The sequence below is a fragment of the Boleophthalmus pectinirostris genome, unplaced genomic scaffold (assembly GCF_026225935.1).
Source record: "Boleophthalmus pectinirostris isolate CB_2022bp ecotype Guang Dong unplaced genomic scaffold, ASM2622593v1 HiC_scaffold_22, whole genome shotgun sequence".
Classification (NCBI taxonomy): domain Eukaryota; kingdom Metazoa; phylum Chordata; class Actinopteri; order Gobiiformes; family Gobiidae; genus Boleophthalmus; species Boleophthalmus pectinirostris.
The window spans coordinates 19910639-19926799 of NW_026571190.1; the positions used below are offsets into that span (position 1 = coordinate 19910639).

Genomic DNA, 16161 nt, shown 5'->3' on the forward strand with positions numbered 1-16161 from the left:
GGGATTTTACATATTTACTTCTCGTCCAGGTTTGATGTTCTTCAATGCAAGAAACAGTGGAAATAATAGATTTTTCTTTTAGATATAATGCCTTCAATGTACAACATTCAATTCTGGACAATTTCAGTTTATCAAAATAAAAATCTATCAAAATAAAATTTACCAATTAACTAAATGCTGTTAACTTCACTAAGTATTTTAGGCACAGATTCCTTTAATAATAAAACCAGATCAATATGAAAAATTGACAAAGACAAACCTAAATAACCACATCTATGGAGAACGTATTACTGTTTTTCATTTTGCTTTTAATAGAATCTGTCAAAAGCACCACCACATCACATTATTATTGGTTTAGCATATAGCACATACAGACATTGCAATATTAACACATTTACATAGAAACCTTTTTTTAAAAATATATTATTATTTTTATACTACATCAGATTAGAATCACATTTTGTCATTAACTCCATGTGACTGGATTGTGTCAACATAGCTGAGTTTCCTCTATTTGCTTAAAATGTAGCACTCACTGAATTACAATACTTCTCCTGTACTTATTATTTAAAACAAATACTTCTTCTACTACACAGTAATAACATCGAACCATTTCTATTATTTTCTGTTCTGTGATTGGCTGTTGGCTCCTGACCAATAATTTTTCATGTATTCACAGTCCGTTAAAGGATTTTCAAAGCACACACAATTTTAACCCTTTGTCTGCCCTGCTGTTTTGACTACAAGAGAATATTTGGCATTGTGTTCGTCTTTTGGCTTTAAACCTTTTCAGCACTGTAAATATTTAATAGTAGAATAGACTACCATCATGTCTTTTATATAAACAGAATCTTGCTTTATTTTTATAGTATTGCCACTGCTTTCCCTATTCAACACTAGCCTTAACACCATATTATTGTGTACTTACCACTATATAATTGGCAATAGATTTATTATGGATGCTCTAAATCCTGATGCAACCTATAAAGAATATATATCACGTTTTTGCACTGGCACTAAAAGTACTGGATACTAAGTAAATTCATTCTCTAATAATATAATATATAATAAACATTTTGTACACGTTTAGTGCTGAAGAGGCTGGCACCCCACTAAACATCACTGTTAGATAAATTACCTTAAGAATTATATCCTACATATCTTATTTATGGTATTGCTCATGATGATGTATTTGGCTGATATGCAAATACATCATAAATCTATATGAATTAAAATATAAATAACAAAGGTCTGTATTGTTGAACACATGCAATAATATGTAATACCCCTTAAATCTCACACAATAAAATGTATGGAAATAATAGAGGAAATTATGACTGGCTGCACATAGCCCATACATTTTATGAGAGGAAATCCAAACCTATCTCCATCTTGCAGTAGCTTTTTCCATTACCCAAAGCCTGTTGTCCTCATCAGCACCATATTTCATGTGCAGTTACGTCAGCCCTCTGTTTTGTATCAGATGCACCTCCAGCCACAGCTCCCCCATTTCACCTCCCCTCCCCCTGCTTTGTCTGCTCAGCCACATGTGAACAGCCACCACAACCAGCACAGACCTTGAACTTGTCTTGCTCCTCCCCGTTTTCTAACCAATATACTACTCCCTTGTAGCCATGTTCGCACCAACCCCCAACATTGATCTCCCAGCTGCCTTTGCATGCAGAAATTCCCTTGGCAACTGAGTGGTGTGGCGGTGCCTGCCTAGCAACTCGTAGCTTCCTCCTGGCTCATGGTTAATGGGGGGTAGTATAGTGTTATTATGGCTGTCTGCATTGATCACTGACAATAACCTCCCCCACTGGGACAGAGACCAGTGTTGTTTTGATGAGGCTTGAATAACCAGTTCTTCTACCTACATACAAGCCCCATGCAACATCTTTGACCTCCTATTTGTATATCTGAATGCATTATAATGTTTTTAAACAATGTTCTTTCAGCAGCGCCTCTGTGTCTGTTGCGTTTGGCAGCACAATATTTCATTCAGTGGAGGGAGTGTGAAATGATGGCGTTGCTTACTGTGAACAGCATGTGCCTCCAGAGAAAGCACAATGGAAAATGGGACCTCTAGTAACACACTGTTGGATCAATGAACGACTCAATGAGAGTCAGAGACAAATATGTTTGGTGCCACCTAGCGGCCAATGGCAAGACTTCTCTATAGAAGATTTACTCAGGTGGTTTGATGTGTTCACATAGAGTAAAATGTTACAAGTGTATTGTGGTTAGTATGTATTAAGATTGTATTACAAATAATTGTAGGACAGAAAAAAAAGTGTTATGATACTGAAAACTTGATTTTGATACTAAGGAAAGGGCTTAGAAGCCGATTAAAAATCACAGAATATTTTTTATTAGTATGCCATCTTGCACTAGGTGTAATATAAATCCAGACCATTCTTAAACTTTTTCAGGAAAGGTTTGATTCTGTTGCGTGCTTTTTTCATTGTTGATACCTGTTCTGTTCAATTTAATATATTGGTTAAATACTAGTTTAAGTATCGATAAATATTTTGACATCCATTTTGATAACAAAATATAAATTGTGAAAAAATAAAGTGTTCCTTGTGTTTATTTTTCTTAATTTAACTCTAGCTAATGTTATTGTCTTAGTTTCACTTTACTCTGAAACAAAGGAGGGCAAAAGGATTTAATACTAATATAACAACACTGCAGCTGGCACATTGTCAATAAAAGAGCATCAAAACAAAGTCGTTCATCTCCAGAGTTAATAGTCTATTTACATATTTACTGGAGCTTTCTCTCATTTTTTGCCTCAGCACTTTTCCAGGTTTTAATAATGAATTCTGGGACTGTATCCTTTGCTCCAAAGCGGGCCAATCAGTCTCGGAAGCAGCTGCATCGCCGCTAAAAATAGCTTTCTCTTTGCTGACGTGACCGATGACTCATATAGACTTTCAATTCACCTCCACCAACAACCATTCATCTGAACCCCATCTCATGTTTTATGCATCATTTGTTTTAAAGAGGGTTCATGAATGAAGTGTATTTACTTAGAGTTGTCTTTCAGTCACTCTAATGATTAGTTTATATTAGTTGGTAACACCTATGGGACACATCTATGATCTTTTGGCAGTAAATAAGAAAATGTGCAATGATACAATAAAACTATAGAGTTCAAATAATAAAAATGGCACATACAAATTGGATGAAGTTTAATTTTAATAATTGATAAGGACAAGTGGACAGTATTTAAATGGAAAAACATACGTTATCACATCTGTTATAAACAATATTGCATAAAAAACAAACACATAGAAAAATGTGGCGGAGATCGAATTTTGTTTGCATAAATCTTATCTACCATCATAACAAACTAGATAAGGTAACAAAGTTCTTACCCTGAATAAAGGGTCTCTGCTAAATGCACTTATGATCCACAAGCCTGTTGGTGTTCTCTTTTGTGTGTTTCCATATATGAACCTTTATGAAAACATTTGTACACCCTTGATTAAACACTTGTTATTTAGTTAATATTCTCCTGGATGTTCAGTTTGGTCTAGGCTATGAATATAAACAAAAAAGTATAGCACCTGTTTGTTCAAGGATTACACTGGGTAATGTGATTGATTGGTCAAACATGGGGGAGAGTAATCTATACTAGTTGCCCCCTGATGTGTGCTGTATCACTGATGTGACTGAACTTCAATGCATCTGTTTTCTTCTTCTACAGATTAATACAGTGTTTCTGACTCACCTGTTTAGTCAAAAATGTACAGTGTAAACAATGATTATCGAAAAAAAAAATATAATGACTCTAAATAAGTTCTGGTTTGAGATTTGAATTGATAAAGTAAAACAAAATTCACAAAATGTACATATACAGAAATGTGGATGTAGTCTCAATTATTTCATTATAGTAGAAATTATTTGATACTATGTAGACTTTTTAACTGCTGTGAAGTGTTTTGGCACTGTTTCCTGGTTTAAGATTTTAGGAAATCTTTGTGAGCAGTTGTTGGGAGAAGAGTTTCTTGAGTTGGGCCACTTCCTGAGAGAGAGAGCTGACCTGAGACTGGAGACCCCTCTCCTCTGCGGGACCCTCTGTTGTGTTTGTCTGAGAGAATGTGTAGTAGTGACAGCTCCCTTCCTGACCGCCCCACATACTCTGCTCCCCTCTGTCCCACCCTGTCTGTGGATGTGGATGTATGTGGACGCTGGGACCTACTGTGGCAACAGGGGGCACTCTGGGTCTGGTGTCACTTGAGGGGGACAGCTCTACTCCATCATTGATGGGACATTTAAACCTGAGCTTATGTGGCAGGCTTTTCATGCCATCAGGTGAATCCTGTTTGTTGGGATACCTGTCCTCTGCTGCTCCCACTGAGCACACCTCCACCTGCCCCCAGGTCCCGCTCCTGTCTGTGGGGGGGTCACTACAGTAGACTCTGGAGTTGGGAGACTCTTCAGACAGGCCTGGTAAGTCTCCCCTTGTTGCGTTTGTGCTCACCTGATGTAAAGGGGGGCTCTGGACAGGTTGGACGCTGTGAGGAGCGCTCTGGGGTTTGTACTGGTTTGAGCTGAGGGCTCCAGACAGCGGCAGGATGCTCACCTCAGAGGGGTCTTTGACGAGGCCGAAGCGAAACTTTAAAGCCAACAGCTCTGCCCTGAGCCGAGCGTTCTCCTCTAGCAATCCCAGGACACGCCTCTCCAGCACCATGTCATTGGCTCTGCGCTTCTCTCTGGACCTTTTTGCAGCCTCATTGTTCTTCCGCCGCTTGTCCCAGTACCCGTCGTCTTTCTGTTCATCTGGGATGAACTCTCTCTTCCGTCTCCCAGAGTTACTGCTGGTCCCATCCTCATCGCAGCTGCTCCCGGCTCTGGTTTCTGCCTCCGTCCTGGTCAGAGCCACAGTACGCCCCAGCAGAGTGGTCGCCAAGCGACTGGGGGAGCCCAGGATACTCAGGGCCTCCTCACTCAGGCCTGTGTGCTCCTGTTCCCCCACATTCAGCAGGGAGGCCCCAGACTGGCCCTTCAGCAAGCACCCCTCTGCCATATCACACAGTGATGTAAGAGCTCCACCTGCTGGGGAAAGAAAAATATACAGACATTGAAAATCAACATGGTGACATCAAACTAAAATTAACATTTAGTTAATCAGCTAAATATTTAAGGTAACCATCAGTTAGGTTGCTATCGCTAAAAACAAAGCAAACTAAAGTATAGGCTACTGTACGTTTGTTCATTTGTTAATCCTTTACGTAGCAAATTATTGCAAAAGAACATTGTAATTTCTAATATTTACTTCAAACCATGTGCGGCAGTACTGTTTAAATGGTTATAAGAAGTTACAGAGAAGTGCCCACAGACAGTATATACATAAGGTAGCGTGCATGCCTTTATCGCTACATACAGACACCATTAATTCAAACATACCAAAGCAAATATCTTAATAATAATAAATCCAATCTTACGCCAGTGTTTCACACAAGATTGAGATATAGCCGTGCACTTACGTTGTTGCTGTTGTCTGAAACTCCGGAGAGTGGCCGAGCAGTAAGATCACGTCTTGCTCCCGCTTTTGTCCTGTGGATGTGTGAGCTCCTGCCTCCCGCTGAGTGCACTCCCCGCGCGGAGGTTCAGCCCGGGTCGGATCCTCACCCGGCCTGACCCTCCTTCCGTCCGGCCGCCCCTATCCCCTCCCCTCTCCTCCCTCCTCCCGTCTCTCCTCCCCCTCTGCAGACTCTGCCGCCACAAACCGCGGGTTAGAAAAAAAGCCTGCTATAGGTCTGGGTGTGTTATGATAGGCTTATGTGTCTGTGTGAAGTGTATGACTTCTTTAAAAAAAAATACAAATGGCGCTTTATGATAGATTAAACTTTAAAACGGATTAAAATAGTCTTCTTGTAAATAAATGAACAATTAGGAATAGGACAAAGAGGCCTACTGCATAGGCTACTACAGGCTACAACTATGCTACTGATGCTATCTATATGTTAGCCTTCATATAGCTTGCATTTATTTATTGCCTAGTTTTAACTTAAAGGGTCACTGCGCAACATTTCAGGCAAAGGGTCCAATACAGATGGTGTCCATGGTGTAACTTTAAACATATTTATCTAGCTTTTTTTCATTACGAGTGATTCTATTGCTCAAAAATACATGAATTCCTTCAGTGAATAGGGGCGACCCTCCACAGATCTGACTTGTGATGTATTGTAATGCTGTAACCTGCTAGTCCCCCTCATGCACAAACATGTCCATGTAGATAAGCAGGCAGCAGACCATCTACCAGAAAATACGCAGTGCATCTTTAAGTTTACCTGTTTTTGTCACGATAAAAGGCATATTGCAAAGTCTAATATTCATGTAAATTATAAGACCATAAGGGCATATTTACACATTACACACTGAATTTGATAGTTGCAACTATTTAAATTTGATTGTTTCACCGTGCAGGCTTCATTGACAGTGCTGTTTATTCTGTTACACAATGTCACATAATGGGGACACTGGGCAGGATTAGTTCTTGGGAGACATTAGAGGTTAATGTCTCCTGATTTGACCCACAAATACACATGACACATGTGGTCAATCAAGGTGTAAGCCTATAGTCTTAATTTGTTCTTTGGTAGAAACTCTTCATAAAATAATCCATATAATTAAACATATCTTAGTTTAAATGTAAATCCTGATAGATGGGTTTCATTGTTATTAATGTGACAGCTATTCTTATATACATATTATTTTGTTCTGACTATATAATGCCCTCAGAAATGTGAGTCATTCTCGAATTCTTCAGTAATCTCTAAAAGACAAGGTGGAGGGACATTATACAACAGCTTTTTCGAGTTTCAATGATAAATGGTGGACTGAGAAACAAGCCTATTTTGATCTTAAGCCACCTTTGATGTTGAAGAGCTAAAATGGTCTGTATATGAAGCATTATTACAAGAACATCCTGTTGCATAAACATAAAACATAAATAAGGCAAGATCTTACAAGACAGTACCTGCTTAAATTACAGGTTTCTTGATATTTAATTATACAGTTTGTTTTCGAACATTTTAAAACCAGTCTGATGACCTGCTTTTTTCATTGGCATCCAACTAGCCTGTATCGGCAGGAGTTTGTCTTTATCCAGTCGTAAAAAATATTCTAAAATATGTAATGAATTGTTATGGTAACTCAATAAAAAGAGATAATAAATGTGTTACTATAATTTGTACAAATGTTTTTCACATCAAGTAGGGCTGCAATTAATATTTGAGAACAGACTTGTATGGATGTTTGTTTTTGCTGTAAGAGAACGAATGAATGAATCTGAAATGTAAAGTCAGAAAAGTTTATTGCGTCTCACTTCTTATATACTTTGGTTTAAATGTGCAAAATTTTCTTTCAAATTAAACACAGCATTTTAGTCTACCTTCTGCTACAAATTTTTAATAAAATCTCAGATCAGTAAGTTTGTATGACTGCTTGCTATTGGGAAAACACTTTCTGAGAACATTCCACGATGACCTTTAAAGCTGTTTCTTTGTACTGATTTCTGGGTGTTGCATCACAGCTCGCTCACAAACTCACCACCACCACCTCATCTGCAGTTGTTAAACCACATGTTGTAATCTCAGCCAACTGGGCCAGGGTCTCTGCTCTTAACATACCCCAGGATGAAGTGGTCCGTGCAGCTGTGATAGAGGGGAGCAAGAGGAGGAAGTGTTGTCTTCTACAGATCGCTCAAAGAAAACAATGTGCTCTTTTATTTTGAGCTCACCCCAACTGAACTGGTATAGCTTCACTCAGTCCTCACATGCCCTGAGTGGTCAGATTACATAACTGCCGCTTTGCATATGGGTGTATACACTGTGTACAAATTCTTACACACAGATTATATGGAATTATGTAGCAAAGAGAAATAGAAATAACTCTAATTAATATTTTTCAACAAGGCAAAAGGGTGGGTACTTTGAGGATTTAAATATAAAATAATTTATAATTATGAATTAATTTTATTTAATGCCTTCCGTAAATTTAAAAAGTAGAAAGTAGTCATACTAAAGAAACAAAAGATCTTGACCATGCATAAAGGGTTCCATTCCAAATCTAGCACCTGGAGCCTGTACGCAAGGCATAAGGAAGGAGGCCGAGGATTAGTGAGCATGAGAGCCACTGTCCATGAAACATCCCAAATCCATAAGTACATCAAGGACAAGGATGACGTGCTTAAAGAATGTCTCAGACAGTTGGGCGCAGAGGAAGAGGTGCTGGAGGGACCATCATGGGAGGGCAAGCCCTTACATGGTATGTTCCATCTGAACATAACTAAAGTGGCTGATATGAAGACATCCTACCAATAGCTTTAGAGATCTGAGCAGAGTACAGGCTGGAGACCCCAAGGTCAAAATAGGAAACACCACCAAAGGTAGTGCAGAATGATCGAGCCAAAATCCTATGGGACTTCCAGTTGCAGACTGACAGAATGGTGATAGAGAACCAACATCGTGGCGGTGGACAAGTAGGGTAAAGCCATTGTTGCTGCGATTGCTGTACTAAACAATGGCAATACCAGGGCCTCCAAGAAAGATTAGTAGAAGTCCTGGAAAGAGAAGTTATAAGTGGTACTGTCAGCATTAACCATCAAACTGGTGAAGTGACTACAGTAGGAAAAACATCAGAAAATCTCTCCTTCTCTCAGCCTCTTTGGGGTCAGCCTTATTTATTATTCTTTTCCATTTTAAAAACAGTACATTTTTGTCAGATGGACAACCTTGGTGTTATTGCAATATATTTAGTTTGATATTATGACATTGACTATTACGTTATTGTGACATTGATTGCGATATATTGTGCAGCCCTAAAGCATTGTTTTTGAAGAACTAACTTGTAACTATAGTGGTGACAAGAGGCAGGCCATACAGGTCTTTTTTTCATAGATAGCCAGTACTACTTATTCATTGTCTGTCCATTGGGGCTAAGTTACATGCTTTTGTTATGCACTTGGATGTTTAGTAACAACAACATAACTAATTTAAACCTGAACAAATAAGTTCTGAAATTCAAGTAATTGTTGTTTTATCTTGCCAGTTAAATATCTGAGTGTCTCTCCAAAATGTTAACAGGTTTGGATGTGTTTTAAATACTATATTTATATAAGCAGCTCACGCTCTTAACCCACTGATGCACTCATTTAGTCATTTTTTCCACTATAGTAAAACCTACCTCCACCTCTGTGTAATCATATAGTTCTCAATAACACTGTGCACATTGCTTCACTGAAAGTTGTGCCCTTGAGAGAAAAGATAACATGACAACTGTATCGCTGTCCTGAAGTAACACAGCTTAATAATGCAGAAGAAATCCATTTATAGATGTAGGCTCACAGCGAGTGACTGTTCAAATATTAAACTGTACAATAAGCTTCACAGTGTCAACACAGGTCAGTCTTGTGTTCATATGCAGTCACTTTAGGTCATTGCAACAATGTACATTATATTCCCTTCTGAGACTTAAAATGCATGATGAAGTACGTGTAGGTGGTGTGGCACTGAAATTATATGTATAAACAAATGTCTTAATATTATTATTCTTGGAAAAAGATTTTGTTGCCTTGAAGGACAAGAAATTGCACAAAATTGAGGAAGTTAAGTAATGTTAATGGGTAGTTAGGATAGGTTGCAATAATGAAATGCAATAACAGTGTGGACATACTTTATTAGCTTCCCTGTTTTCACTGTGCTGGTGTACACAGTTGTTCATTTGATGTAAAATATAACCTGAATCTGATTAGACTTGGTTTGGTGATGTGGTTATCTATTAAGGTGATTAACATTTTATACTCCTTTTTAGAAGTGACAAGAGAATATACCCCACTATGGGCATCCAGTTCGAGTTGGAACCACTCTGGAAAGTTGCTCAGTAAGTTGTTAGGCAGACACACACATTTCAGCGCAAACATTTCACTTTGTGCAGTTTATTTATCAATTCATCTTAAGAGAATAACTGGAAACTGAAGCTCAGTAGCACTGGGTTAAGTTTCAAATGATGGAAACTATATGTGTTGACATTCTGTATTCTTACATTAGTTCAAACATCTCAGTTGCATCACTTTATAATTATGAGGTAGTTTCATTGTTGTATGGTTTAAGACTATACCGGTAATTGGATTAATTATATAGTGCTTTATGCCATGGTTATAGTAATTACATACTGAAGAGCACCAAAAGGACAATTTTGCATCCTCTACATATCCAAGTAGCACTCTTGCCTCCTAAAGTTTTATAAACTAAATGATGTCAGATCATTACACCTGTGAAAAATATGACTTGGCAGCAGGTGAATATAATGCAGCATTAAACTATGGATTAATATAGTAGCCCATTGTGAAAACCTAATACATTGTTACTTGTTTGCTGCATAATAAATTTTGTAGAGAGTAATTAACCTTTAGCTACATTTAGATCAAAAGGAATTATTACACAATGAAAACCTGTCCAGCGTGTTACAATGGAAATTTAAACTAGATTATGTAATCTAAACACTTACGTCCTCAGCATACCTATCAGATTCACAGCGCATGTCAAAATAGATTCATAATTTCAATGCTTGTGGGTTGCTCATTATTATTATTATTATTATTATTATTATTATTATTATTAGTAGTAGTAGTAGTAGTGGTAGTAGTAGTAGTAGTAGTATTTGTATTATTATATTATGACTATTATTCTTAATATTAATCATATTTTCCCAAATGTACATATTAAATATAATATATATATTTTTTCTTTTAAATAACAATAAACAGGCCATTACATAAACAGATTGCTGCTCCTTTTCTGACTGCAAACACTCAGATCTGTTATAGGCCTGTAACTATGATATACTGCCCTCTATTGGCTAAAGTCATACATCACAGAAAGCTCTTACATAATCTTGTGACGATGCGTTTGAACCACAAGAACTCAAATAGACAGCAATATGATGTAGGGAGGTCATCACTGTATAAGTAGACAAGTGGAAACCAATTTACAGCTCCTATATTTTATTTAAAATAAGATAAAAACACACTGTTAGAATAGAAAATCCTCTACATTAATATAATCTTGATATAAAACATATCTCAATAAATATGCTGCTACCTTTTTAAACATAACAAAATAAAGTAACCTACAAAGACAATACAAGGCACTTTTTAAATAAAACCTACCACACAGTGATCTATAGATAATAAGTAAAGTTACAAAGGCTGGAGTTATTTTAGTGTTTCAATGCCCAGTGTCTACAGTGTCTCTGCTTGGTCCCAATATCAGGTCTGTATCACTGAATAAATTACCTAATTACCTACCTGCCTATTTCTCAAATGAGTGGTTTGTGAACATTTCCTTCAAATATTAGTGAATCTTTAGCATTGTTATTCTCATTTGTATTAACTGTATTCATCTCATGCATGTCTCTTCATGTGCAGAGCCAGGTGGTCTGAGCGAGAGAAGGCCCTCTGACACAGCAGGCACTCATAGGGCTTCTGACCTGTGTGTTTGCGATAGTGACGCGTCAGTTCATCTGAACGTGCAAACTTCCAGCTGCAGCCCTCCCAGGAGCAATGGTACGGCTTTTCACCTGGTCACAAACACTATTATTATTTTTATGCACTTATTATTATAAGTTATTGTTGTTGTTATTATTATTATTATTATTTTATTTCTTATTTATCTGATGATTGGCTGTACCTGTGTGGGTGCGGAGGTGGGCCTTCAGGTGCGAGCTCTTGGTGTAGGTCTTGGAGCAGCCTGGATACTCACAGCTGTGGATGGCTGGCCTCTTCTTGCCCAGGGTCCGGCGCCCTCGTTTGCCCTCCAGTGCCCCTGGGGGGAGGGGAGAGGCCAGTATCAGCCCGGGCTGGTTCAAGGGCACATGGCCAACAGTGGGACTGTAGTCACAGAAAACACTGCTGGGACCAAAGTGAGGCACATAATTGTAGTGTCTGGGGTCAGGGTGCACAGTTTGAGGAGGAAGGAACCTGTGGTCTGTGTAGGCCACCATAGTGGGCTGCTGAGGGGCGTAGTATGGACTGAAGTCCCAGGACAGGATCTTGGCAGAGGCTCCTCTGTGCCTGTCTATGCTGCTTGCCTGGGGAAAGCCAAACTGCTCCACATTTGAGATGGCAACTGTCCGTGTGGGCTGAGGGTCAGAGTACCCAGGATGGTACAGCTCAGACTGAACAGTCGAGCTCTCGACTGTGGAGAGTGGTTCGGCCACATGACTCCCACCCTGCTGGTCCTTGAAGGAACATGTCTCAGTGAGCGACTTGATGCTGATCTCTTGAAGCTCAGGTTGTGTGTTCACACAGTGCTCTGGTGAGGGGCTCAGGGCCCAGTCCGACAGTAAGAGGTCGATGTCCCATGATGCCTGGCTGTTACTGTCCAGCTCCTCCAGGGTCAGGTGTTGAACCTGGAGCTGCTCAGAGTCTGGGGGTAACATCCTGCTGCTGAGGGGGTCCACGGGGAGAGAGCTCACCTCTGCATCCCAAACCTGATGGTGAAAAATAAACATCTTTACATCCATATGAAGAGATGTTTATGTGAAACTGGGAAGTTAATATTTTAGGTATACATTTCTTAAAACCATCAACAGAAGACATACAGTATCAAACATAAAGCTATGGAACTGAAATATATTCCCATATAGCACTATGTACTTAAACATAAACATTTTTCTTACCTTCATATTGTCAGTGGAGGGGGTGAAGTTAGTAAAGGAGCTGAAGGAGGGGAGTACAGCCTGCGCAACAGCCATCGAGCACCTCAGATATTACAGACTAATAGACAACTACAAATCTGACTTTATGAACTTTAAAAATCTTACTTTAAAAAATCTTTAAAATTACTTCTAAAATCAATAAAAACTCGTCACCAAACCCTCTCCCCAGTTACAGTCCTGTTCAGAGGCTGCACAAACACTTTCCTAAAGCTCCATAGCGCCACTGATATCTCACTGCTGTCTTGTCTATCTCTGTCAGCTGCAACTTCAACCCCAAATCTCACTTTTTCACGTAGGTTTTGACCGTTAGGAGGTGGAGCGTTAACTACTACGTCGTTTCATACACTTAATACAATCATTAGGCTCACCAACTTCCTCCTCTATGGTAATCAGATCAACTGTGCTAAAAACTAAAACAACTTTTTGTTTTGTCAATAAAAAATAAAAATAAATACTAGGCTTTGTTGTCGTAGATGTATTTAGTCATAAGATCAAGATTTCCTGATGCAACAATTACTGAGATAAACCCTACTACTACATTATTGAAAGTTTGAGGTTTAAAAGATATCAAAATCATTGACTATCATTTGCAAATTTTTAACACACGTTTATTGGAGTAAATAGTTTGAAATCTTGAATAAACACAGTCTAAACACATTGATTTAAAAAAAGGAATAACAAAAGAGAAAAAAATGAAATAAGGCTACATCTGGGTCTATTTTAATTGTAGATAGTATGATAGGAAAGCTTAGGCCTATTCAAAATACTTCGAGAACGTATAGTTGTCCAACTTGACTGTCCCATTTTCTCTGTTGGGACTTGTGGTTTTGACTTCTTAGAAGGTCCCTGTTCCTCAGTGATATTTGTTTATCTAGATGTTGGGGCAGAGACAGGCTGCTGCGCTTTAAGTGATAATGAACTTTAGAGCGCTGCTGGCCCTGATCAGGTGTCCACCACTGATAAGCACTCAAACCTACGAGTGACGACATCTCCAGACACTCAGGTCTCACAACAACAGCCCTGCACTTGACAGAAACAACACCATGGCAAGTCTGTTTGAAAGCTGAAAGCTGTCTATTGTTAGAAAACAATACCTAGACAAGCCAGTGAATATGCATTTGTCTATTTTATGGATGAAGGTAGTCTGATTAGATATTATATCTTGGTATCAAAGCACATCAGTAAAAAGAGCCCTACATCTGTCATAAGATAGACCAGCGTGTAGGCTATTTGATTACCAGTGGCTGTAGCCTATTAATTCTACTATTCAAACGGAAACAATGTATTATAGGACTTAACCTAATTTTGTCCTAAAATCTAAGCTGTCCTAAAGGGATGGTCAACTTAGGTAGCTCGAAAAAGTATCCTGTAAGAAAACTCAAACATATAGAAGCATAATAAGATAGGGCACGTGTGCATAGACACGTGATCAAATTTATTCTCTGCGTCAGTTTTTACGGAAAAGTATATGACATGCATTTGTAAGTGTTTACTGACATACAAACCAACAAAATGCATGTATTTGGTGTTAATAAAAACAAAAAACAAAAAAACAACAACAAAAAACTCTTAAGTTGCTCCAGCGGTTTGTTGATCCCGTAGACTGCAGTTGTCGTGGTAACCGCAACAGGAAGCGCATCCAGGACGCATAGTTTAATTTCTGATCTAAAAGGTAGTCTTCCGAAAATATCTAAATCTTCATCCATTATGTGGTCGTTTAATTCAGTTTTTTAAACTGTTGTTATGATGATGAAATGCCTAACAGATGGACAAACCGAGAGCCTCAGGGGGACTATGGAGTTGTGCACGGCCCAACGCATACAGTCAGAAGACACAGGAGCTGCTTCAGCGTGAGTGAATTGATGTGCACAGATGCAACGAGTGTAATGTCTATTCTATTTATTAAAATATAAATGTGTGTATTTATGTATATTGTTAGGCTATATAGTTTTACTATCGAATTTCATAATAAGTTTTCTTAATTTTCGCAGTGATGATGCAGGAGTCATATATTGCCAATGGTCACAAAAGACAGATCCGTGAGTGCCTTAAAAGTGAGTACCTTTTTTATTTTTATACTAGGCTACACTTTAGTAAATTTTATGCAACAAAATGTGCCTCATTGTGAATAGACCTACGTAAATAAAAAGAAAATAGGCTGGTTAAGTAAGCTTTATTACCTACCCTTTAGAGATAGAATTTTCAGTGTAAACTCATAACTTTTACTGTGGTTTATTGTACTAACAAAAGTTAAAAGTGTGTGATTGACATTATCTGACTTACAGATGGAGCACCTTTGCACTTGATAGGAGCCGCGAACCCACCCCCTCCTCCTCCTCAGTCCAAACCAAGCCGATCTACTTCGCGTCAACTTCCAAAGAAACCACAAAAACGCAGTGCTGACCAGTGTAAAGCAGGGGACAGCTACGTCCGGGACAAGTTCAGACCTGGTCCAACCCGTGAGTTTAGAAATCAGGCTTTTCTATTCCAGTAACAAGTACTAGTATATATTATAATTTAAAATGTTCATTGTGTGTGTATTTTTTCATTAGAGTTTTTTTTTAGTTTTTTCATTATACCTTGTATTTTTCTGTAGGAGATCTTGAGAAGGAGAAACGCTGCCTTCAAAAAATTATGGAGATGGGAAAAGATGAACCTAAAGTTACAATAACACAATGTCCCTCAAATTCAGAAGCCCCAGAAGAAAAGGACAGTATAGATGAAAGTAAGAATATCCACTGTTACCAATTAACAATTCAGAAACAAACTATTATATCTTTTAAATTGTCAAAACAAAGTCCTCAAAATGGCACCTATACCTGCAAACTGAAACCCCAAATAGGTGTTGACATTGCCATTATCATCATTCATTTAAATGGGTTTTCATTTTCTTCAAAGTCCTGGGGGAGATTGAAGAAAGACGTCAGTTTCTGGAAGATATGGCATCTCTAGGTCAAGAGCAACAGTATGTCAGCATAATCAACACTGAAATATCACAGGTAAAACAGGTCAATTTGAATGAGAGCGGCCCATTTGGCATCAGTACTGGTTTTGGATAATATTATTCTCTTTCCCATTGTAGAGAGTGAGAGAACTAGAGCTGCTTAACAAGTCCAGCAGTCAAACAGCAGAGGGAGGATCGTCGGAGACGAAGGTCGATGAAAAAGAAAAATAGCCCTAAAATATATTGTTAAATGCAGGTGGATTAGTGTGAGTTTTTTTTTTTTTTGTGATGTTGAACCATAAACTTTAAAACAGTTTTAAGTAAGATGTAAGTAAGATGTCTCATGAGCACTGAGAAAATAATGCACAAAGATGTATTTCAAAACATATACTCCAACACTATAACTCATTTATGTATGGAACAAAGTGTAGCAGTGCACCAAAAATTGGTGTCTTTTGTTTGGGAGATACACAGTCACAGACAAA

The 16161-nt window shown here is 38.4% G+C and overlaps 3 protein-coding genes across 5 annotated transcripts; 1 reads left to right on the top strand and 2 right to left on the bottom strand.

The window, feature by feature from the left end:
* Positions 1-3188: 3188 nt before the first annotated feature.
* Positions 3189-5613, bottom strand: LOC110175687 (uncharacterized). Of its 2 annotated transcripts, none has more exons than XM_020941889.2 (2): positions 5496-5613; positions 3189-5064 (listed from the first exon to the last, which is right to left on the bottom strand). In XM_020941889.2, the coding sequence occupies exon 2, from the start codon at positions 5033-5035 to the stop codon at positions 3974-3976; it is 1062 nt and encodes a 353-aa protein (XP_020797548.1). In that variant the 5' UTR covers positions 5036-5064; positions 5496-5613; the 3' UTR covers positions 3189-3973. The 2 variants fall into 2 exon arrangements, with proteins under 2 accessions (XP_020797548.1, XP_055013870.1); XM_055157895.1 differs by having other exon boundaries at positions 3189-5061; positions 5496-5587.
* A 5387-nt stretch (positions 5614-11000) lies between these two features.
* On the bottom strand, positions 11001-13017 carry klf1 (Kruppel-like factor 1 (erythroid)). The gene is made up of 3 exons (XM_020941935.2): positions 12694-13017; positions 11703-12504; positions 11001-11592 (listed from the first exon to the last, which is right to left on the bottom strand). The coding sequence occupies exons 1-3, from the start codon at positions 12766-12768 to the stop codon at positions 11417-11419; spliced, it is 1053 nt and encodes a 350-aa protein (XP_020797594.1). The 5' UTR covers positions 12769-13017; the 3' UTR covers positions 11001-11416.
* A 719-nt stretch (positions 13018-13736) lies between these two features.
* On the top strand, positions 13737-15931 carry cunh22orf23 (chromosome unknown C22orf23 homolog). Of its 2 annotated transcripts, XM_055157898.1 has the most exons (7): positions 13737-14404; positions 14498-14582; positions 14724-14786; positions 15018-15191; positions 15329-15457; positions 15631-15731; positions 15815-15931. In XM_055157898.1, exons 2-7 carry the CDS (start codon positions 14498-14500, stop codon positions 15905-15907), a joined length of 645 nt encoding a protein of 214 aa, XP_055013873.1. In that variant the 5' UTR covers positions 13737-14404; the 3' UTR covers positions 15908-15931. The 2 variants fall into 2 exon arrangements, with proteins under 2 accessions (XP_055013873.1, XP_055013874.1); XM_055157899.1 differs by lacking the exon at positions 13737-14404 and having other exon boundaries at positions 14528-14615.
* Positions 15932-16161: the final 230 nt, after the last annotated feature.

What these genes read in the sequence shown, in the direction of transcription:
- LOC110175687 (XM_020941889.2), bottom strand. Translation starts at nt 5,035, where the DNA reads ATGGCAGAGGGGTGCTTGCTGAAGGGCCAGTCTGGGGCCTCCCTGCTG.
- klf1 (XM_020941935.2), bottom strand. Translation starts at nt 12,768, where the DNA reads ATGGCTGTTGCGCAGGCTGTACTCCCCTCCTTCAGCTCCTTTACTAAC. An exon ending in CCTCCACTGACAATATGAAG is followed by an intron (nt 12,505 to 12,693) that starts GTAAGAAAAATG and finishes TTTCACCATCAG; the next exon opens with GTTTGGGATGCAGAGGTGAG. An exon ending in CCACCTCCGCACCCACACAG is followed by an intron (nt 11,593 to 11,702) that starts GTACAGCCAATC and finishes GTTTGTGACCAG; the next exon opens with GTGAAAAGCCGTACCATTGC.
- cunh22orf23 (XM_055157898.1), top strand. Translation starts at nt 14,498, where the DNA reads ATGGACAAACCGAGAGCCTCAGGGGGACTATGGAGTTGTGCACGGCCC. An exon ending in GACACAGGAGCTGCTTCAGC is followed by an intron (nt 14,583 to 14,723) that starts GTGAGTGAATTG and finishes TAATTTTCGCAG; the next exon opens with TGATGATGCAGGAGTCATAT. An exon ending in GATCCGTGAGTGCCTTAAAA is followed by an intron (nt 14,787 to 15,017) that starts GTGAGTACCTTT and finishes TCTGACTTACAG; the next exon opens with ATGGAGCACCTTTGCACTTG.